The sequence below is a fragment of the Ursus arctos genome, unplaced genomic scaffold, assembly GCF_023065955.2.
Source record: "Ursus arctos isolate Adak ecotype North America unplaced genomic scaffold, UrsArc2.0 scaffold_11, whole genome shotgun sequence".
In the NCBI taxonomy this organism is placed as follows: domain Eukaryota; kingdom Metazoa; phylum Chordata; class Mammalia; order Carnivora; family Ursidae; genus Ursus; species Ursus arctos.
Genome location: NW_026622775.1, coordinates 65,000,276 through 65,024,915, shown reverse-complemented (window position 1 = coordinate 65,024,915; position 24,640 = coordinate 65,000,276). Strand labels below are relative to the sequence as shown.

The window sequence follows — 24,640 nt, the reverse complement described above, 5'->3', positions numbered from 1 at the left end:
AGAAATGGACCAAATAGGTTTCCTCAGATTCCCAAAGGAGTCCTTGATCCAGTAAAGGCTAAACACTGAGATAAAGCAAAAAGCCATGGTCTGGGATTCGAGAGACCAGCATGCGACCCTGGCACCAACCCAAACCAGCTGTGTCACCCAGGGAACGTGCCCAGGCCTCCTGGAATCTCATCTGAAACAGGAGGAGATTAGACTCGTAGAGTTTTTTGTTTGTTTCTTTTCACAGCGGCACCTCTTTTACCAAAGCAAACATCAAAGTAATAAAAGCAGAGATGCTCTGGATGAAAGGGGTGCCAAGTACCCCACTCATTCCTCCTCCTACCCCCCCAACCAGAATCTCCATCTCACATTTCCCCTCTGCCCCAGACTGCTTCTCAGGCAGCTCGAAGAATCCCAGTTTGATCACTGGTCCAACACTCTTTAAGGCCCTTTTCAGCATGTTTCAGTTTATGAAATCACCACATACACTGGAGAAAACTAGTGAACACAACGCTTACTTAAGTGATCAAAATTAACACCATCAAAAACGCAGCAAAATGGCACCATGTGCCTTCCAACTGTAACGCACAAGATTTCACTGATATGGTATTCCTGACTCAGTGGAAGCATCAGACCAACCCAAATCACAGGATATCCTACAACTGGTCTCCATTCAAAGTGTCAGTGTCTTGAAAGACAAAGAAGTGTCTTTCGACTAAAAGAGATTTAGAGACATGCTGAGTAACTATAACATATGGTCTTGGATCAGAAAAAGAAATGCTATAAAGGAACAGTAAGTAGTGGGACAATGGGGAAAACATACATATGGACTGTATATCAAATGACAGTATTCTATCCATGTTAAATTTCCTGAATCTAGTCACAGTACTGCAGTTACTTAAGACAACGTCCCTGGTCTTAGGACATGATAAAGAGTTATGAGGTCTATAATTTTCCTTAGAATGGTTCAGCTAAAAAATGAATAATTAAAACATTATATAGAGAAAGCAAATACATACAGAATAATCGTTGAATCTAAGTGAAGGGCATAGAGGAATTGTATTTTTCTTGCAATGTTTCTGTAGCTTTGAAATTTTTTTTTAAAATTAAGATTTAAAAAAATCTCCATGTGCATGGTGCTATGAGAGATCCAAACATGGATCAGACAATGGGTCCTGCCTTCCAAGACTAAAGGCGGGCAGATAAGTATGTAAATAATGACAATGAAAAGCAGAACTCATAGGGTTACCTGGGTGGCTCAGTCGGTTTAAGTGTCTGCCTTCGGCTCAGGTCATGACCCCGGGGTCCTGGGATCGAGCCCCGCGTCAGACTTCCTGCTCAGTGGGAAGTCTCCTTCTCCCTCTGCCCTTCCCCCCCCAACACCCCCCCCCCGCTCTCTCTCTCTCTCAAATGAATAAATATAATCTTAAAAAAAAAAAAAAGAAAAAGCAAAGAAAAAGAAAAGCAGAACTCGTCAAATGCTATTGGAAAGGTACAGGTAAAGTGCTAGCATAGCTCCGAGAGGGCAGCGGTCACCCACGCTGGAAGAAGGTCAAAGGCTCCATCAGAGAGCTTAATACAGTTCAGTGGTTAAGACAGAAGACTTTCACGTCAGACTGACTTCAGATGCACCCACTGCCACACTTCAGAGCTCTGAGACCTTTGGCAGGTTCCTTAACTCCCTTAAGCTCAGCTCCCTCATCTCTAGAATGAAAATAATAATGTGTATCTCAATAGGGTTGATAAGTGAAATAATCTCTGAACTTTTTAGCACAGTGCCAGGCATGTAATTAACATTCAAGGTTAGCTATTACCACCACTACTGCAACTACTGGGTGGACCTTGAACCTCAGCTTGCATCTAGACATGGGACGACTGACAAGGCAGACAAAACTGAGGACACAGCAGACAACATAAGCAGAGGTATATGGTAGGAAAACAGCCAATACGTGCTTTGGCTGGAGTGGGAAATACATGAAGGGAAAAGCAGCCTGTAGTCAGAGCACAGATGCTTAACCTCTAGCTTAAGAAGTCTGGACTGCACTGTATAATTAAGGTGAGGAATGTCATAGAAAGTATCTAAGCTTTTAGAAAGTTTAATCCGGCAAAAGTTTCTATGAATAAACTGAATGACCAGATTCTACGATGACAAACAAGTTTAACCCAATTTCCTTGGTTCTGAGAGCCAAAGGTGGTCAAGCAGGGGGGGAATATTTTCACTACCCAGCAAACACAAACGGGGCATCCTCAGCATTCTCTGCCTTCAGCTAATGAGTGAGGCTCCTGGGCTGAGCTCCTTACTCTGCTACGTGAGCTCTCACTGCAGGAGGCTGAGGTGAGAGCAGAGGAGGGCAGTGTCATGACTCAGAATCTGTCTTTTCTGTTTTCTCTAGAACTAGCGAACTATGAAGAGATTAAGAAGAAAGAGGCCAGGCCCAGGATAAAGAGTCCAGAGATCCTTTAATAAAGTCACATCTGCTAGCCAGGGGCATGGAAAGGGGACAAGATCACAGGAAAGAGGTTGCAACACACAAAATAATAATGATTGTTTTAATTTTATTATTTTTACTTTAATAACTGAAGCTCGTGGCCGGAAATCTTAGAAACTCTGTTCTGCTCATAAAAATGGAATGTCCTAAGACTAACTGCAATGTAATGATCTATGGAGTTGAAAACCAGTGGCTCTACAAGACCAGACTTCCACTTTCTTTGGCTAGGTATCTGACTCAGTAAAGCTGCCCAACTTAGATTTAGGAAACCCAGTCTAAGTGATGAGGAAGGGGTACACTGGCCAGCTCTTATCCTGTAATCTGCAACCCTGGTACCTGCTATCAGCTATGTGCCTGCCCTCTATCCAAACCATATTTCTTTCCAACCCTCTGGATCATCTCTCAACCCCACAACAAACCAAATTTACCTCCACTCTATCTAGCTCTGTGTCCTACACCCCAAAATCCAACCTACTACCAATGCATTCTTAGCAGAACATCATCTCCTGGCTCCCCTCTTAACTCCCACTTCCTTTTCCAAAATTGTCCTTCTTGACCTGCACCAACTACTGACTGATTAAATCTGCTACTGACAGTAGAACTAAACGAGCACCAAGCCCAGAATTACAGGCCTCCCCTAAAACAGGCCAATTGTTCTCAACCCTCTGTGTACATTACATCTCCTGGAGAACACTGGAAAAATACGGATACTCATGGATCACCCCAGACCAATTAAATGAGATTCTCTGGGAGATACAAAGATCAACAGACTTGATACCTTCACAATATACAGGGAGAAGAAAGTATGAAAGAGGAGGAGAGAAAGAGAAAGCAGGAAACAGGGATACAGAGACGAGTTCTAGAATTTAAGGACAAATGATGGAAAGACATCACACAGCATTAAAAATAAAACCATGAGACATATCTCTTACTTAGCTATTAACCTAACCTCATTTCCAAAAGCCTATTTTTTTTTAAGATTTATTTATCTGAGAGAGAGAGAGAGAGAGAGAGAGCGCACATGAATTGGGGGGAGGGGCAGAGGGAGAGAATATTCAAGCAGACTCCCGCTGAGCGTGGAGCTCCACAAGGGGCTCGATCTCACGAGCCATGAGATCAGGACCTGAGCCGAAACCAAGAATCGGATGTTTAACTGACTAAGCCACCCAGGCACCCCCAGAAGTCTTTCTACGAATAACATCAAGGGTAGGCAGGTCTAGACAATCTTCTAGTCAAGGTAAGGAGAACATGGTAGAAGGAGCTGAGAAAGGACCATGAACATTAGAGGGGTGGAGAGTAGTTTTCAGTTCTTGAATAGGTAGCAGAACTGCCACCTTAAAGCGCAAAACAGGGGAAAGGCATATTATATACTGTTCGTTTGGCTCAAGCCCAAGTCACTGACATGTTCTCTAAAATGAATTCAATTTCAGACACAGACATTGGCGTTAATTCTGAAAACACCTCTAGGAGAACTGACCTTGAATGCTATTGGCCTTCACAAGATGGGCACAGTCCATCAGGACTTCCTTTGGAATGTCTTCTATCTTCTCCCCCTGGAACATAAAAATAAACCAGATGGTCCACTACCTTGTGACTGATCAATACTGGAGCACTTAGAGGGCTTTAGTGCCTTACTAGGCACAATTTTATTAAAAGCAGAGGCTCTTCACTGTATCTCAGAACACTGAAAATGAAGTCAATTATGGGAATGTTTGAGAGAAGGCAGTACCAGTAATATGGAAAATATTAATACTTAATAAGTGGGGAAAAAGGGTATAAAAGAAAACCACCAAAACGCTGATTGTAATTATGTCTCAGCAACTTTCTCCTCTTTTCTTGTTACTTTCTTCTCTTCATTCTTCCTTCTGGAAACCTTGTGGGGAAATGGTGCCTATTTTTGATAACTGGAGGTATTCTTTGCTGAGGTCCCAACGACCTTCCTCTCAAAGAGCTACCTTATGGTCTTGGGTTTCAAACATCGTTTGAGGTAGGTCATCCATCAGCCCCAATTAGGAACCCAGCTCTTGGTGTGTTCGATATAACCACCCACCCTAAGGGAAAAATAATATTGACTCATTTTCTGTACAGATACTGTAACAAAGTCAAAGCTGAATAAGCAAAGCCATTCCAAAAGAACAAAAATATTTCAAAGGCCGAGCAAGTGGGAATCACCTCAGTACTGGCTCCAACGAGGCAAGGGATTAAAGCAGCCCTTCCGTGTGGGAATGCAATGTTCTACCTACCTAAATAACTTGAGATAAATTAAGTTTATTCCATTGCGTATCTGAAATTTTTTTTGTTGTTTTAAAATGGGGATCTCTCAAATACATAAATTTTGACCAAAAAAATATGTGATTTAAGTGTTCCACTACTTTAATGACATATGCTGTGCAATTCCCGACCGCTTGAAGAAAGGATTCGGAATTGAAGATCTTGATAACGCAATGTTATTACTAAGAATACCAACCATTCCACTAGCCTTCAGGAGCTTCTAAAATACACAGAAGCAGAATGACCCTATTTTAAATAAATCAACATGAGTAATTAAAAAACTAAGCAGCTACTACGTTTTAAGTACCCATCATGCGCCAGGCGCTAAGTGAACAGCCATATGGAATGGACAGTATTATCTTCACTTTCGCAATGATGAAAATGAAGCTTAGCAAGGTTACGTAACTAGGCCAGGGTCCCTACATCTAGTAAGTGACAGAGCTGAGAGATGAACCCAGGACTAAAGGTTGTAGCAACTGAACCCAGAGTATGGTGCTTACGGAAGTCTTGTGGAAACGCAGTTTCTCGGTCCTTGATGTTAGGCTACATCCTGATCTCCCTTCTTACTACCTGTGTCTGTCACAATTCCTGAAGCAATCTCATCTTCCTGTTGGCTACTTCTAATATAATATGAGCAGACTTAAAAAAAAAAAATCCTTCAGCTTAGCATTTGCATAAAGTCAGAGTGAACTCTGACTGGAGAGGCTGAGGTGCTCTCAGTACGTACATGTCAGAATTGTGACTGTGGGCTTCGTGCCATCTCTGTCCATGAGATCAGAGACCTCTAGACAGGTGAGGGTTTTCGATGGGTTTTCAAAAATCAAAGAAGCCTAGGAAAGAACACTGCTGATTATCTATGATCTTCAAGGTCTGGGGGTCTGGGTTCAATTCAACTGAATTCAACAATCAAAAAGTTAACACGTACGATGCTTAGCATGTGCCAGGCATTATTCTAATTGCGTCGGTCCTGCTAGCTCATTCGATCGTCACAATGGCCCAAAGAAGACAGGTACTGCTAGGTCCCTTTTACAGATGGGACTTGCTCAAAGTCCCACAGCTAGGACGCAGGAGAGCCAGGACTCACCTCCCGCAGTCTGGGTGCCCAACCACTTGGTCTTACTCCATCTCCAACACTCACTTGGCACCTCCTGAGTAGAAAAGGCTATGCCATTTACTGCAGATCAACCAGGTAAATGTTCCCTAAAGAGCGCATATTTATTATTGAGCACATGATGTGCTTCCAAAAGAAAATGAAATTAAACCTCTTTTCAAACGAAGAGTAACTGGTGGTAAGTGAACTTGGGACTACTACTATTATTTCCATTTTCTGACACAGCAAAGTCTAAAGGGAAAAAAAAAAAAAAAGCTTAATCTGAACCAAAAGGAAACTTGGTAACACCATACTTTATTTTCTCTAAACTTAAAATAGTTCCAAGATGGCAAGAAGTTGCCAAGGAGAATCCAGACTTTTGATCCAGCACAGAGTTCACAATCTTCCTCTTTTTCCTTTACAACACTTTTTCAACACTTTACAACAACTTCTTCCTTTCCTTTTATGTTTTTCCTTCTCAAAAACATAAACAATATAAATAAAGATGAGGCAGTGTTCAACCTTGCTAATAAATCAAGAAGTGAATATTATAATCATAATGAAATAGCATCTTTTATTTATTAAAAAATTCTCAAAAGGTTGCTATCTTTTTTTTAAGTTCTAAAATCCCAGGAAGGGTTTGGAAAGCCTGTGTATATCAGGTAGGATTTTAAACTAGTGCAATTATTTTTAGAGGGCAATCCGGCCTCTGAAACATTTACCAAATGTTTCTATCTTTTGGCTCAGTGATTCCATTCCTAAGAATTATTGTAAAAAACTTAATTCAAAAGGAAAACAGAAAGTGGTTCATAAAAAAAAAATTTCTTGTTGGGAATTCATAATGCTGAAAACTGTAAACAACTTATATTCTGACAAGGGAGGTTTCATATTAATTGGGGCATATTATCTATCAACTCAAAGCGGCCAGTCAAAACAATAAATATGAAAATAATATGGTAAGATGAAAAATTTTATCAAACTGTTGCTTTAAAGAGTAATACAATCAACTAGGGGAATCAACAACTGTAATAATACAACAGGATGGGATGTAAAGTGAGACAAAAAAATCTAAGTGCATGACATAATATCAAGGAAAGGTGTGGAGTGAAAAATAGAGCAGCTTACAAATAACTTTGGAAAACAGCATTTTGACTGGAAGCTATAAGGCAAAAAGACAAAAATTATTGCACATAAACACTGTACTTTAGTTGATAAAGTTGTTTCACATGGGGAGATTGCTTAACAAATCTGAAACCACTTATACAAACAGTGGAGTCAAATAAGCAAATAGTGGATGGTGGGAACCAGGCTTCTCGTTCTGAGAAGGAAGTAACAGAGAAGTAAGGAGAAAAGGCTAGAATGGCCTCTGTAATAACAGATTCGTCAGAGACATCAGTATGAACTCATGTTTAGCTTAACATAGATACAAATGGAGACACAGAAACAAAGATTCATAGGAATTACTAACATGCGTAAGTATACAGACATGTATGTAGTTCCTAGCTCTGTCTGCTGAGAGGGCCTAGAAGCAATGACACTCTAGGAGCAGTGGGCACACCACGTCGAGATCTTGGCTTCTAAATACCATTCCCCATAAAAGGAATCAGTGAAAGGATTCAGATGACTCTAGAATCCTGCTGATTCTAGGACTGGGGCAGGGAAAATACAAGATGAGCCCACAACATCTTAGAGAGCCAGAGAGTAAGGAAGTGCTCAAAAAAACAAAAGGACAGGAGCATATCAAAGGAACACAGGAGCCAAGCTGAAAGAGTTCCAACCAAAGCTGAGACAATTTCAGCAACCAAATAATACAGAACCGGATTATAACCCAGAGTATAAAATAAACATATGAGTCCATAGTGATACAAATAAATTACTGTATTAAATATATAGGAGAGAAGAGGTGAATCTTCCTTATATATGTAAATCCTCCCCCCACTGCAAGAAGCAGAGCTTAATTCCATCCCCACCCCCTTGAGTTGGGCTGGACTTGGTGACTTGTCTCCAAATAACAGAGTATGGGAGGGGGGAGAAAAGCAACACTCCAGCGGACAATCCCGGCAAATGCGGGCCTGGCCAGGAGATGAAGGCTAGCAACGTCAGTGCTAAGTTCTATTAATGCATGTACGCTTGACATGATGTGATGAGGACGACACTCCACCTCTGTGCTATTCTTCCTCCAAAACCCAGAACTCCAGCCATGAGAAAAACATCAGATAAACTCAAATTGAGCACCGTTCTGTCAAAAACCTGACCAGTACGTCTCAAATTGTCACGGTCATGAGAAATAGGGAGAGTCTCACACTTTCACAGTGTGAAACCATCACAGACCAGAGCCTAGCCAGACAATTTAACACAATGTGGGACACTGGGCTGGATCCTGGGACAGAAGGAGGAGAGTAATGGAAAAACTGGTGAAATCAAAATAAAGTCCAGAGTTCAGTTAACGGTAATGTACCAGTGTTGGTTTCTTGGTTCTAACAAATCAGCCATAGCAATGTAAGACGTTCACAATGGTGGAAACTAGGCCCGGGGTAAATATGGGAACTCTGCACTACCTCTGCAACTTCTCTCTGAATCTAAAATCATTCCAAAATAAGACAGTAAAAAAAAAAAAAGCAATACACATAGCAAGTACATAAACTCGACGATTCAACTACATAAAATACCATATATGAAAGTAAAGGTATTAGAAAACCAGTGCATTTATGTTACTAGGAAACATTGCATCTTTCCCCTTTCCTACCAGAATGCTATTTTAAATGTCCCAAAGAAGCCCCTGATAACTGGGAACATCTGCCCTCGGTGAGGCAGGAGAATCACATGAGTGTGAGAAAAAGGAACCACACACGATCTCCATGGAAAAGACACAAGGTCCAGAATGGTTAACTGAAATGAAAGGGAGAGAAAGCAGAGGTGACAAACCACACGGCTGAACTGGGAGGACAAATACGGCAGTGGGGGGCAGTGGTTCTAGCTGGGGTATATGTGCAATGCCCCCTTCCAAGTATCTAAAAATCACCAGACTTTCCCTTAGTGATTTTCCGGGTCAGGGGTAAGACATCTCTTCATTGCTAATTTTTCAACTGTTGTACGTATTTATTACTTTAAGCAATTTAAACTGCAAAAAAAGGATAGAGGGCAAGATTGGATGCTCATCACGAGAGAAAAAGTCATGAGTCCGTGTTTAAATCCAGTTACCTTATGTAATCGAAGGTATACATGAGCCGAAGAGAGTTTGTCCACATGAAACCTACAAAGAATGAAAACCACTTTTAGCAAGAGGTACAAGACAACCATCTCCTCAGGCCCCTTGCATTTAAAGCATTCCAATCCAGAAAGTATTAACTCAGTGCTTACTGCATGCCAAGCACCACAGGGAGTATAAAACACAATCACTGCCTCCAAAGGCACTATCAACTGGGAGAGGTAAGATAAACATGGAAAGTCCTGCAGCTGTGTGAGACTAAGTGCCAAGATGAACACGAGAGACAATAAATGGAAATGCCCTGGAAAGGGTGATTTTTCCAGTGAGAAAGAGCTATCCATGACCAAAGGCTTCACTGATGGACTGAGGTTTAGAGGGTCCCTGACGGAAGCACAGGACTTAGAGAAAGCACAGGGAAAAGAATTTCAGGTGACGAGAGAAGGGAACCAAAGAAGTCATCAAGACTGTGGTGGTGCAAGCCTGGGAGACTGGGAGGACCACAGAGAGAAATACTTTACAGCTGGAGAAAACACCAATTTGAGAAAAAAGATGAGGGGTTTGGTTTGGGACATTCTAAGTTTCAAGCGATGGCAAAACAATCCAAAGAAAAGCACAGAGTTTGAAGAGTCATAAAATGGGTCAGACCAACAATTCACCCTGCCTCACATCTGACAATGGCACTAATACAGGCCTTCTGGGAAAGCATGGGGGCTGCCCTTTATGATATTGTCCTAAAAACATTTGGAATGCCCTCCCATCCCAATGTCCTAAACTTACCATTTATGAAGGCTCTATCATCCACCAATTTAATAAAATCCTTCTAAACTTAATTCCTTTCTCACCTAGTCTAATGTTTTGAGATATTAAGTTTTTCATATTTATAATTCACCAAATAAAGTTGACTTTTTCCCTTTCCAGTGTCCAGAGACACCCCCGGGATTCGAGTACCAAACAACAGTAACACTGATAGTCACACTTCGAGATTCTGTTAACTGTAGTCATCTATTCCTTAGTCCATAACTTTGCAGGCTGGAGTTTTCAGTAAAAACCCAAGAAGGTACCACTATACCCCATTACAATTTTCTCTAGACATTTTCTTAGCATTATGTATCTTTCAGAGGTGAAAATGGTCACATACTCACACCTAGTGCAAGATGCAGACAGCGTGGTTCTATATAACTGTTAAGATTATGGTGTTCCTAGTGCCTCTTCAACAAGTTAAGCATCTTGTTAGTCACTTTGGATACAGAAAAATATTACACATTTTTGGCAGTCTATGATGACTCTAGATTCTATTATTAACCTTTACTGCTAGCCAGAAGTGGACGTTGATTTATTTTTCCCCAACTGGTTTATTTATTCATACACATTCCCATATAAGAGATTCCTACTGATTATCGTCTTCAGCTTGGCTCTTTCCACTGAAAAACATGTGTTTTTGCAAATCTAGAAATTATGTATCTCATTATCCTCTTTCAGGATCTTAGGAAAAGACCCCATTAGGAAGCCCGTTCAGCTGAGAAGTAACTTCTCCCATTCCAACTTGTTTTAAGCCAGTTCTCTATTTACAGCAACTCTTTCCTACATACCCACAGTAGCTCGACTGTATTCTGATTTTTAAGAAAGGTCTCTGATATGGAATTTTGTCAAAAGAAAACACACAAATAATTCAATATACATCTCATGGAGTGATACATAAGTAGTCAAAACCTCAAAACCCACATGGGAATATATCACTGCTGATACACAGACCAACTCCAGGCCGGTGGGTATACCTCTCTCTATAAGGGCACGGGAATGCGGGGAAGTATGGGGCTTTGGTTCAATTGTAAAAACAAACGAAAAAGCCAGCTCTGTAAACAAACTATTGTGAGCAAGTTCCCCTAAAAAGCCTTTCCAAACCTTCTAAAATGCTTACTCCAAAAAGTTTAAATTATGCCCGGTAGTTCCCAGTTCCTTCTTGTCCGTGTTATCTTCCTCTCTCTCTACTTCATCACTGTTTTCTTTACCGGATGCAGAGACTAGAAAGCTCAATAAATGAGCATCAGTGACCGAGGGATGCAGACATGCAGGCCCTCAGAAGCGGAGTTATTTTTTTTTTTTTAAGATTTTATTTATGTGACAGAGACAGCCAGCGAGAGAGGAAACACAAGCAGGGGGAGTGGGAGAGGAAGAAGCAGGCTCCCAGTGGAGGAGCCTGATGTGAGGCTCGATCCCAGAACGCCGGGATCACGCCCTGAGCTGAAGGCAGACGCTTAACGACTGCGCCACCCAGGCGCCCCAGAAGCTGAGTTATTTAACTCCTTAAAGTGGGGTCCCTGGAAATACTGTTCATTAGGGAATTTGGAAGCAGTAAACACACACTATCTCTATTTTCTTTTGTTTAAAGATAAACTCAGTCCCATTCTCATTTAGCCCTGGGAAAATCCTTTGCTTCAAGGTGCCTCAGAAGGTTTCTGGGTATAAACTCAGATGCTGATAGTCACACCAGTAAAGTTCCAAAGTTTACCTCAGAGCGAACCAGGATGAAAAATTGCCCTGGAATGTCGATCAACTGAATCATTCCTAGCTGCCCAGGAATGTTTCCACGACTGACAAAACAGTCTTGAAATTTGGGGCTGGCTATTCTACCTCACATTAGGCCTCGAATAGCTTCTGAAAGTGAAAGTCAATCACTTTCAACAACAGTCATTAATGTCCAGGGTGTCAAGATGGGTAACAAGGTAGCTGTAGACGCCCATTTGGTTCAACAGCAGGAACCGGTCCAGGAGACCGCCAACCATAATGAAATAAAAACCCAACTCAGAACACAGAGGGTGTAGGTTGTGAATCAGAAATTTCTCTTCCACTTATTTAATTAAAAAAAAAAAGTCAGGGTTTAAAAGGCTGTGGTAAATTGACTTTTGTGGTGCATCTGAAAATGTAACCTTTACTAAGCAGGTATTTATGCCTCAAAACTGACATGTTACAAATTCACAGCAGATAACTACGTAACAGACGTGGCCATTCTAATCTCCCTGACAGATCTCTGGGCTTTAAGGACAACTGAAATAATCCAGCTCAGGGACAGGTGCTCAAAATGGAGATAACAGAATGCAGCTTTCGTGAAGAAATGTCCAGTAGAGATCATCGCTGGAGAGGCAGAGAGTTAGTTAATTTTTACTGAACGTGTACGACGGGCCAGGTCCTATGGTAGGTAATGGGATGCGGTAGTAAACAAAGTGATCTTCGTCCTCATGAGGCTTATAGTCTGGAGTTCCGGGAAGGTAAGCGGCACTCAATCCAGAGGCCCTCGGCAGTGCAAACTGCCCACCCGAGGGAAGGGGATACCAAGTAGTGTCCACCTGGATGACACTTGATATTTGAGTTCAGAAGATAGGCCACTGTGCTGAAATGGGGGGGGGGGGGGGAATTAAAAAAAAAAAAAAAAGGACTTTAAAATTCCTCAGGTTTATTGTGCCTGGAGTGTGGACTTTAGAGAGGACAGACAGGAAAGCGTTTCCTCTGTGTCATGAATTAGCCCCTCCATAATGGGGTAGGCTGGAGCAAGAGAGAAGGCGCCCTTTGGTGGGTACCTGCAGCTGGGCCTGGCGGGGGAGGGGGGGGTCTGAGGATGGCCATATCTGGGGAGAGCTTAAGTTAATCTCACATGCTGTCCACTTTATTGAAACTCAAGCAGCCCTTCCAACAAGTGCCTAACCTCTCTCTCTCTACGGAACTGAGTGAAGGATCCAGGCCCATACTTGGAGAAAAGAGGTCCAGAGAAAGCTGCAACAATGGCCTGAGGGACGAAAGAAGTCACCCGTAGCCAGAGAGCAGCAGCTGAAGGGAAGAAAAAAATTGGTCATTCAGAACTAGAGCCGGCTCCCCAGCCAGCAACAACCAGAGCACATCTATTTCCCTTAGCCTTAGTTTCCTCATCTGAAAATGGGCATAACACCAGTAACTCTTTTACAGAGCTACTGTGAAATTAAATGTATTAATAAAGTAAACATCTACTGGTACTTGGCATATAGTTAGGTATTCAGTAAATGTTCATTATTACTACCGTTAAAGCAAACAGGATCTGTGTGCTTATCTTCAGGGACAGCATTTGATGGGGGGGGGGCGTAGTGTTTAGTGTTGTAGAGACCACACCCCGCTCTATATATAGAATTAGGTTCCAGGAGAGACACATCACAAGAGTAGGAGCTGAAGACAGAAAGGGAAAGCAAACTGAGCCCGAGAATGTTACGTGAAAGTCATGGGAGTCCATGTCCTCCTAAAAGGTTCAAGGTCTGAGTGGTAGAAATGCCCATATGGCATTCTAAGGCAGTTAGAAAAAGAGAAGAATTCAACTACAATGAAGGAGTTTTTTGTTCATTGGTCATCGTTTTTTGGGCTGGGTTTTGTGAGCAACAAAAATAAATTATCTTGGAAGCAGGTGAAGGAAGTATAATTATTATTTTTTAAATTTCCAGAAAATATTTTAGAAAGAAGGAGTAGCGGCTGGATCAAGATGGGGCTAACCTCGTGAGGGAGTTGAGAAGACAAAGGGAACCCAGTCTGTGTTTTCTTTAAAGCTGGACCTGGTCAGATGCTCTACTCCGTCTACACAGAAGCTTCTGTCTATTTTCCTCATTGCTACTTGTGAAGCCCTCATCTGTCCTTTGTCAAAAGCGGCCTGAGTGTGTGAGTGAAGTGGTCTCACTAGCCCACTATGAGATGACATACGTGAGGTTAAAGAAGAAAGCCTACGTTCCAGAGGCCTCCATGGTCAGGCCTGAGATCCAGCCCTAAGATGTCATCCCCAGTTTACGTGGCAATTATAAGTGAAGGGAGCTGGCAGGCAGCAACTTACCACGGACCATTCATAAACAAAATGCAAAGCATGAGTTCTAGGTTTCATCATAAAGGTCAGGTGGTTGGCCAAATCTAAGAAAGTAAACAAGGCATAGAAGGCAGAACCAAAATTGTTACTTACCAAATATCTTCAGGCCAGCCATGCTTTATTAGATCTTCATCTATAGTGAGAAACAAGAAAACAAAGAAAAGGTTAAAAAATACCTGTCAAATGAAAATATGCCAGAGTTTACAGTAAGCTGGGGAGTAGAGATATACCAAGCCTTTCCACAACTGTTTCTCTCCCTTAATGGAGGAAAGGCTTTGATACTTGAAAATACATGGGAAAAAATTATAAATTGGTTTTTACATTTGGGCCATCATAATAATTATCATTTTTATAATAATACTTATAAGAAACTTCAATGATATTTCTTTTTTTTTTTATTTTAATAATGATTTTTTATTATATTATGTTAGTCACCATACAGTACATCCCCGGTTTTCGATGTAAGGCTCGATGATTCAATGATATTTCTATTAAAAGGTAGGAGAATTTCAAATTACAGCAGCTAAGAAGTTAGATGAGGTCTTAGAAAAAGGATTCACTGTAAGAAACTTATTTGTTAAAATGTTTTTGCTAATCAGTGGACTGCATTTTATTTTTTACAAAAGACCTCTCAATTATAAAATTGTAGAACATTAGAAGATAAAATAACCACCAGAAGTATAAAAAAGGAAACAAAAACCACCTAAAATTCTGTCACATACCAAAAGAATTATAAAATAGAAGAAAAAGCTAGAAGTTAAAACTGTCTCTGTGGGATGGAACAGGGATATTGGAAAGGATAGGGTGAAAAACTGATGTTTTTATGAAACGCATTCTGTTACTATTTGAATTTTTAAGTTATGTATTTGTTAGATCAAAGTAAAACAAAAAATGAAAAAGTTCTTTGGAAACAATGACTACTTAATTCTATCATGTGAATAAACTTTTCTACTGTTCACATTTGGGTTGTTTTTAATTATAAATGCTTCAGTAAATATTTTTAAAATCAATATGTCCATATTCCTGATTATTTCTTTCAAGCATATTTATAAAAGGTGAACTATTAGTCCAAAATGTATACTTATACATTTTTAAGGCTAATAATATATATCACTACAGAAAGGTAATATCAATATACACTTTCAAGAGCCATGTTAATAATTAGAAATTGTGTTTAATACAAAAGCATTATTTAAAGTATTAGACACAAGGCTAAAAGTTGTAAGGTAAACAAAATGATTGATATGATTTAAAATGTACCCAAGAAAGTGTAATCTATCTAACTTGAATGGTATTCATTTTCCAGAAAAACAAAAGGATAATAAATCTTGGATGAGGTACTCTCAGAAACCACAGGCACCATAAATTTTCTGAAGGGCTTTCTACTAGCTTAAACAGGAAGCTAAGCCAATAGCCAACAAGTAATCAAAAAAAAGCAAAGGGAAATATAAAAAAAAAAACCTCTTTGCCTCAGTCAGGCAATGTTTGGCTCCCTGGTGACACCTGCTGGCTAATAAAAAGAAAACATCTGAAAGCTTTTTAGTGAAAGTAAACTCTTCAATTAAAAATTCATTTATGTTCCATCTAGTCATTTGTCTGAAGTCATCAAGGCTACTATAAATAAATATGAAGTGCTAGGAGCACTAGAGAACGGGGCGCTTTAAAAATGTAATGCCTTTCTTACAAAGCAGACTAGGAAACCTGATACCTCCAAATGACTCCAAGTAGACGTGGGGAAAATATGTTCTACACACAGAATTTTTTCTACATACATTTTAATGACAGCAAAACACCACTCCAGGGGCTCTGGAAAGAATCTAAATTTCCATCAGTAGGCATAAATTGTGTATCTAGATTTATATCTGTAGATACAAGTTTCTACAACGGACATTCCTTTAAATGGGCTATAATCAAGCCCATCCTAACCCTCCTCCATGAAGCCTTCTTGATTCTCTCCCAATCATTTACTCTCTGCCCCCTCTACTGCTACAGCACTTATTTACATTGCTTCATTTCACCCCTACTTTTTTTTTTTTTTTAAGATTTTTATTTATTTATTTGACAGAGAGAGACAGCCAGCGAGAGAGGGAACACAAGCAGGGGGAGTGGGAGATGAAGAAGCAGGCTCCCAGTGGAGGAGCCTGATGCAGGGCTCGATCCCAGAACGCCGGGATCACGCCCTGAGCCGAAGGCAGGCGCTTAAGGACTGTGCCACCCAGGCGCCCCTCGCCCCTACTTTTTAAAATAGGTTTCACTTTTTAGATTCACAGCAAAATGACCCATTATTTGTTTTTGCGTGCGCCTCTCTACCTTTTATGCTGCGAAAGCACAGACTACATCTTCGTCTTTGGCTGCTCAGAGACACTGGCATATGGCCTCACGCAGATCAGCCCCAGCAAATAGTACACTAAAATGGAAGGAAAATAGAGACATGGTGGGAACGTCCCTGGCACAGCTGCCTTAGGTCAGTCCCACTGGGAGCCATCAGTAGGAAGCGGGTTCAAGGCAGTCCTTCATTGTAAGAAATAAAGTTCCCTGCCCAGAGTCACACAGTGCAAAACCCACACAACCCTATGGAGCAGCTCTCCTTTAGATGCTTCTCAGTAACCTAAGTCTTGGGCTTGCATCCTTGATGGGGTAGAAAGAAAAGCAGATTTGATCAGGTGTGGATCCGTATCTCCTGTAGATAAGCAGGACCGGTTCTAACCGTGCCTCCTTGCTCAATGTTATACAAAGAGATGGCATCCCCTTCTCAGCCACATTCATCAGGAGGATGCTATCGAAAGAATACAAATTACCTATGATGATGTATGAGTTACTAGGAGGAAGAGAACACTCAAGGATTAATCCACGGCAGGCTGCTTCTCCATTAAGTCACACCAGAGATGACGTCATAAATTCATTATAAGGAAAAACTGTTTAAAAATTATTTTATTCTGTTGTTTTTTTTCTCTTGGATAGGATGTAATAGTCTTGTTTATTCTGATTCTGCTTTATGGCAACCAGTATTGTTGCAAAGTTCTAAACCGTTTATATAGATCTGAATAATAACTATATTTATTTACACAGCTATTACATATATCGCATTACATATTTTATACATATTGCATTGTATGTTATATTAAATATGTGTTAACTATAGTTATATATCTATATATACTAAGTAATATTTAACATTACCGTTCATATTTTGCTTTATTTATTTCATTCATGTCCAATGTCTCATACTGAAGAATGTTCTACTTGCCTCTTTTAAAGAATCAAGTTTAAACTGTTGTCAGTTTCAAATTGCACCTAGAACAGACTATGGTTTTGCGGGGGGGTGGGGGGAGAGCAATACCTGGAGGTTAAAGAAAAGTAATTGTAGGGAATTGGCCAGCTCTCAGACTACTGAGGCAGTCACCCAGCCCTGGAGCGGTCCCAGGAGAGGGAGGAGCCGGCCCTGGGGAAACCATCACAGCCCTGCAAGGCAGATCCTGGCCCATGAACCTCCTCTTACATCTCAGCAATGTGAGGTTCAGAGAGGTGAACTGAGCTCATCTGCTAAGAGCTAGGATTTTAACCCAGATGAGCCTGACTACAAAGCGCTCTTTTCCAAACCATTACACTACCCCTGTGAGAAGAGCCACTGTGTTTTCTCCAAGCTTGAAGAAGAGTGGTTCTGTCAGGTCTCCAAGCTCCACTGTTGCAGATCTTTTCTCCCTCAGCTCAATGCTCCACACCCCAAGGGGCAGTGCTGTCAACTCACCGCTCCAGAGTAAGAAAGTTCAACTTCGCTTTTGTCTCCCTCCTCCCTCTGGCAGTCAGAAGGCCATCCCCTAAAGCAGTTTCCCCTTTTAAACTTTCATTCACATTGATTAGTAGGTCAAAAAATAAATTCAGCTGGTTGAGTTTAGCTTTTTAAAAATAAAACAGAAAAGAGGACATAGCAAAGAATACTGGTATTTTTTGTAAATTTCTGTTTTAGTTCCATCAATGTGTACAGTATAGAATAATGTCTTTCATTCTGAGGAGAGTGAGCAACAAAGTTTAAAAAAATTGTTAACGTTTCGTAACTCAAGAAGAGCCATCTTCAGCCTCAAAAACCCTAAAAGTATGTTTCCTCTACTCTTAAATGTGGTAAAAACGTACAGAAAATGATCTTTTCACCCAAGTCACACATGATTTTTACCTGACATAAATTAGCACAGGTTAACCTCTGGTTCATATCATCCTAAATCAAAGGACATCACAAAACTCAGAGTAAAAGTTAAGTTTCTAATGAGCAACGAGTGGTCCAATAGGCCCCAATTATTTGGTATAACTAAATTCTAGGAAAGTTAACCCACTGGAGTTCCTTATAATTGGCTTAACTAGTAGTAGTTAGTTGAAAACTCGTATCCGACCAACTGTGGGGGGAGTGGGTAGGGGAAGAGGCAATTATCACTTACCTGCTGGAAATTTCAAAATCAAATGCTTTTGAAAACTTACTTTCATATTTATCCTTTCCCATGTAAATAGTGTAAACAGATGAGTTAACTAAGACAAAACAAAAATATAAAAAACAGTTAGATAACTTCATCCCCAATAAAACTGCTTCATGGGGAAAATGAGTGACAAATGCTTCAATTAGGGGTTGGCAAGACATGGCCCATAGGCCAGATCCAGCCTTCTTTTTGGACAGCCCCCATGCTAAGAAATGACTTTTATATTTTCAAAGAGTTGAAAACACAAAATGAGGAGGAATAAAGCTACAGAGACTGGATGTGGCTCACAAAGTCTAAAATATTTACCACCTGGCCCAAATAAGAAAAGCTTACCGACCCTTATTACAAAATAGCTACTTCCCTACTTTCATCAGGGATATAGTTCAATACAATTCCAGTTCAGTCCTATACTTTCGCCTTCTTCAAAAAAGTAAAAAAACAAACAATCTTCACCTCGACCATTTAAAAACAGGCTCCTATACTTAGCTGAGTTTTTTCATAATTTTATTCAGGCAATGTTAGTTATCTTCCAGGTGTGCTGCATATTATAGTGGACTATCCCATACTGGGCAAAGATGGTTTTTCAAACATCTTCTAAATCAGTGACTCTGAACCCTGATTAGACATTAGAATCACCTAATTATGTCCCAGCTCCACTAAGACTAACCAAATCCAAACCTCTGGTGGATAAGCAATGGTGTATGTGTTTTTTGTTGTTGCTGTTGTTTTCTTAAAGGATCTTCAACTATTTCCAATGTGAAGTGAGTGTTAGGAACCACTGCCTTACACCAAACCGAATATTCTAGGTATGGCTTACCTTGGAAATGACATTTGCTTTACTGAGCTAGTGTCTTTTACTGTAGACATCCTCCATCTGGGGTCAAACAAAAAATTAAGTTTCCGAAAGTGAAATTCTATCTGGGTACTGGGTTTCCAAGCTAGTCTTCCAAAACTTGTTTGACCCGCATCCGGATCTAAACTCCTGAATTAACAGTCTGGGCAGCTTGTTGGCTGTCACTCCAGAGCACAGACCGAGTACATGTGAGTGGAGCTCTGGAGCCCAGGGGGCAGCACTCGCATGCATAAATTCTTAAATTCTTAAATAAATTGCCTGTACTTTCAAGTAATGAGAAGCTTCTTAAATTATCAATCATAGTTGCCTTCTCGTGGGGAGGGAAAATCCCATTTCCTTCAGTCAACAGTTCTAATGACCACAATCCAAAATTACTTGGAAGTAGTTGAGAGAACTATCTGGAAAGGAGAGAATATTTGCATTGACTAGTTGACAGAAATACCTGTCTATAGTTAATTGAGCATTACATTAGCTTGGTAAGGCCTTAGTGTAGCCAGAACACCCATTATAACAAATGCTAGAAGTGCAGGAATAAAACCATTTCAGATGGTTTCTGCACAACCTAGCATTATTCTTTGTGTAAGTTCTTTGATCCTGCAATGTCACCACTAAGTATATACTATAATTACTCTATCAAGTAATGATGTTCTTTTTATAACCTAAACACTCATTAATTAAGACTGGTTAAACACACTGCAGAACATCCATAAACAAAATACACGTACCCACTGAAAAGAAAAGATAGAAATTAAATTAACAGTATTTTTGTACACATACAGCAAGATTCAATTTGTAAAAAATGAATATTGTTGTATAAACATGTTTACAACTATATGCTTAATATATGCACCTATTTTCTTTATATGTATGGGAAGATATACATATAACTGTTAACAATACTTACCTTGGCTAGCTCGCTTACCAAACGTATAGATGGTTTTTGTAATCAGAACCAAAGTAATTTTTCAAATGATTATAATAAAATAAAGCCGTTTGTGCAGGCTAAGCCATCTAAATTACAGCCAGGAGAGTGAGAGACAATTGTTTGGAGGGTTGACTTATAAGATGAGGTGATTACGAACATAACTCAAATGCAAACTGAGGGGGCATTCTACAAAATAATTCTTCAACAACAGCATCATGAAAGACAAAGACTGAGCAACTGCTCCAGATCAGAACAGGCCAAAGAGGAATGAATGACAACTGAATGCAACAATGATTTGTAATATTCCTTTGTAATAAATGCATTATTAGGACACTAAAGAAAACTGAATAAAAGCTGATTAGATAAAAGTATTGCTGCAATGTTAATTTCCTAGTTTTGATAATGAGGAATGCTTTTTGATAATAGAACATCTTTGATTTTAGGGGGAAAAAAACCCTGAAGTATTTAGGGGTAAAATGTGACTTACCAACAAATGGCTCAAGAAAAAATTTGTGTATGTGTGTGTATGTGTGTGAGCGTGCCCGTGCACATATGTGGAGAGAGGGGGAGATGAAGAGAAAGAACCTCAAATGTTAGAATTTGGGGAATCTGAGAGGTTTTAAGGGAAATCTTTTATCATTCTTGTAACTTTTCTGAAAGACTGAAATTAGTCAAAATAGAAAATTCAAAATAAAAAGGAGCATGACTGCTGAGCAAGAAATTTTTTTTTTTTTAAAGATTTTATTTATTTATTCAACAGAGAGAGAGACAGCCAGCGAGAGAGGGAACACAAGCAGGGGGAGTGGGAGAGGAAGAAGCAGGCTCATATCGGAAGAGCCTGATGTGGGGCTGGATCCCGGATCGCCGGGATCACGCCCTGAGCCGAAGGCAGACGCTTAACCGCTGTGCCACCCAGGCGCCCCTGAGCAAGAAATCTGAATGAAGTTCTTGTATATGTTAATAGGGATAAAAGAAAAGTAAATTGATTTATTCTTGTGCTTTTGTTATTCTTGCCCAAAGAACAGGGTTGATTAGTATGGAAACTAGTCATCTTAAAGGTACTGGGATTCAGTTTTAGCAATTTGAGAGGCTCTGTGATAATTTCATAATTTACATAACAATTACCTATAATTGAGATAGATGCGAGTAAAAGGTACTAAAAGTACTGGTGGACTTAATGAGCCAAGTGCAGATACTTTGTGGGTCCATACATCAGATAGTCTTGAATTTGACAGTGGAAATGCAGTAAGGCTAATGTTTCATTATTCCATTATGACAGAGCATGGAACACGAATAAAGTTGAAGAGATTTTAGTCTGATACTAATTTTAAATGGAAAGGCAATAACTTTGATTTGAGATTTTCTCCCCATTTAAAAATTTAAAGTTTTTATACAGTAAACCCTAAGTTGGTTGAAAAGCTTGGCTAACTATATGAAGTCATTTCCTGAAGATTTTGTATGTTCAAGATGTTTTCTCTAATGGAATATGTTAAAGTTTTACTACTACTTTACTGACAACGTTATAATTTTTCCATTAACTTTAAATTTTATTTTTTAAAGATTTTATTTATCTATTTGAGAGAGGGAGAAAGAGCGCATGAGAGAGGGAGAGGGCCAAAGGGAGAGGAAGAAGCAGGATCCCTGCCGAGGAGGGAGCCCAATATGGGGCTCGATCCCAGGACCCTGGGATTATGACCTAGCTGAAGGCAGACACTTAGCCGACTGAGCCACCCAGGCACCCCCTTTGCAATTTTAAAAGACTTGCTGCCCAAGTGCATTTTTGTTAGACTTAAAGGCCAAATATTTTCCCAAAAGGAAGCAGTTCTGACCTTATAATAGAAGCCAATGACAAAAATACAACCCATAATCTGAAGCACTGTTATGCTATGGGTATCTGTGTAAGTATGAATAATGCTCAAAGAATTTAGAATGGCTTTGAGGAGAATAAAGCAACTAACATAAAATACATGTAGTACCTATACACCCTGCCTGAATTTTTTATTCCATTGTTGGGCTTATATGGATGTTGCTGAGAACTCTCATGAGCGGAAAAGCTAAAAAGAGATGTTGGGGTTATGAGAGAGTGAGCAAACAAAAAAGAGGGAGGATGCTATTAGGGGCCTATAACGACTTTTCAGGCTAGTGTGAATTGTTTCGGGTAATTTTAATAGAAAGGGTAAGACAAACCAAATCTATAAAGGCAGAGAAATGGCTTATGGCGCACTGTGGAAGTGTAGACTACTGAAGAAAATAATGAGATGTGACAGTGTGATGGAATAGGAAGGGGGGCTGTCTGTGAGCAAATTCCCTGGGCTTTAATGTTCTTATTTTTAGAGAAAGTATCACCCTATTCAACAACATGGGACTAGTTTTGCCTAAATCTCAACGTTTAACAAGCAAGCAGAGCAACAACAGAATAGTATGTGCTATGACTAAGTCAAAAAATACCATTAGTTTATTCAACAAGCAGTTATTAACTACTATGAGCCAGGCACTAGACTAGGGAAACAAGGAGATCCTGCCCCTGTCCTCAAGAAGCTTACACTCTAGATTAAGCAGATAGCACTTAATACCATATGACAAGAGCAATACCAAAGATACACACGGAGTGTTAAGGGGGTCCCCCAAAGAGGTTTAGCTAAGCAATCTCTGGGTGGGAGTTAGGTTGGGAGAGGCATTTGTAAAAGATGGGTCACAGCTGTCTTATGGGAGTTAATGGGATTGATCAGGCAAAGGAACAATATAAGCAGAAAAAACGAGGTCAAGACATAGCATTTCCTGGGAACTAAAAGCACCCCTTCCTTGGCTGCCAAAAAACAAATCAGAAACACTATCACATGTCAATTTTTGAGATCTGGGACCTCAAGTCTGCCCAGTGAGTGGCTGTACCGCCACTCCACGGTCTCTTTACCGTTTTCTGTTACATTCCAGGACCTACAACGCTATCCTAAAAGGGTAGGGCGCACTTCCTGGAAGGCAGTGTGGTTGGCAGGTATCTCCTTTCTTCCTCAAAGTGGGTAATTACCTGGACGCAGCCAGAATAAAGGCCAAGGAGGTGGGAGTGAGACCTGGGACGGGGGTGTGAAAAGGCCCACAGGTAGCGAAGGGAGGTCTTTCCGAGGGACCAGAACTCCCAGATACAAAGACAGCAGGGGTGAAGGTCCACCTACACTCCCCCAGGCCCTGACAAGGGGCATACGGGGACGACAGGGACGGACACAACGTGGGGACCGAAAGGGCGCAGGAAGAAGCGCCGTCGAGGAGGAGCAGCTTTAGGATGAAGTTCAGGCAGAACAGCAGCTTGGGGGTCCCGGCTTCGGAGCCCCGCTGTCGAGCAGGGACGGAGGAGGTCACGGTACCCACTCACCGCTGTTGCTGGTAAAGTAGAACACCATGATCCCGGCAGCGGTACAGCGACTCCAGCGCGCAACAGCCGCACTCAACTCCCTAGCTCAGGATACCAGAGCACGGAGGCCGCCTGCTCCCCGGAACTCCTCGCGCACTTCCGGCGGACGTCGGGCCGCGTCATAACGCCATCCCGTAGGGGCCATCTTTAATCCTGGCGGCGGGGAAGGAGGGGTGCAGGCGGGCTAATGGGATTCATTGAGGGGTTGAAGAAGGAAAGAAGATGGAGCTAGGACAATTCGTGGTTGGAAAAGGCAGCGGGGAAATTCCATCTTCTTAAAAGAAAAATGCCTTTGGCCGACTTTATTTTTAGAATCTCCACCGAGTGGGCGGTCTTATCTTGAGGTTTATCTGTTTGTTGTCTGCTACCCATCACCCCCATGATGGGCTCTCTGACAACAGAAACCATTTGCCTTCTTCACAGACAGGGGTTCACCGCGCCAATCACAGTACTTGGCACGTTGTAGGAGGTCATTTTATTTTGAAATGAACTCAAATTCTTCCACTATTCATATTCTAGCTCCATCACTTGTAAGGCGTTTGTTGGGCACATTCTGTGCTTCATTACCTCATCTGCAAAATGAAGATGAATAGAGCAACTAATTCATAGGTTATTTTGCTAAGGTTAAGTAAGTTAACAGGCGTAAAGGGTTTAGAACATACTGAGCGCTCAACTAAAGTGATTTGTTAATGATATTCCCCAGAGGCATATGCTTCTTGGGGTTTGGACTCAGGCCTGTTCTGCCCTTAAATCTAAGATCGGCCATCTATTACCTGGGTGATAGGGCGAATTCCAAACCAATGAACCTCAGAAATCTATCTGCTTTTTTCAAGTGGGAATAATGTTACTCATATAAAGCTGCCCAGCAGTTAGTTTTGACCGGATTATTTCTCTTTACTCCGACAGACTACATTCATATGAAGTAAAGTGCATCCCTTAACTAAATTTATTTAGAACTAAAAATGTGCCAAGGACTGTAGCAGGATCTGGTGACACGAAGATAATAACAGCAGCTGACAACCCATGAGTACTTTAAGAACCCTACGGCTTCCCAAAACAAGAACGTAGCTGTAT

At 40.7% G+C, this 24,640-nt stretch overlaps 1 protein-coding gene across 4 annotated transcripts in view; it reads right to left on the bottom strand.

The window, feature by feature from the left end:
- The window catches only part of CCDC25 (coiled-coil domain containing 25), a 41,795-nt gene extending 18,128 nt beyond the window's left edge, over positions 1–23,667 (bottom strand). The window contains exons 1-5 of one of the 4 annotated variants that reach the window (XM_026518941.4): positions 23,528–23,667; positions 18,387–18,434; positions 14,010–14,049; positions 9,040–9,091; positions 3,955–4,030 (exon numbers count right to left, since the gene is read on the bottom strand). In XM_026518941.4, coding sequence (XP_026374726.1) covers positions 3,955–4,030; positions 9,040–9,091; positions 14,010–14,049; positions 18,387–18,434; positions 23,528–23,555 — 244 coding nt within the window. In that variant the 5' untranslated portion in view covers positions 23,556–23,667. Of the gene's footprint in view, positions 1–3,954; positions 4,031–9,039; positions 9,092–14,009; positions 14,050–16,226; positions 16,817–18,386; positions 18,435–23,527 lie in introns of those variants that run through there. The other 3 variants (XM_044391140.2, XM_048212267.2, XM_048212268.2) reach the window with 3 other exon arrangements.
- Between the last annotated feature and the right edge of the window lie 973 nt (positions 23,668–24,640).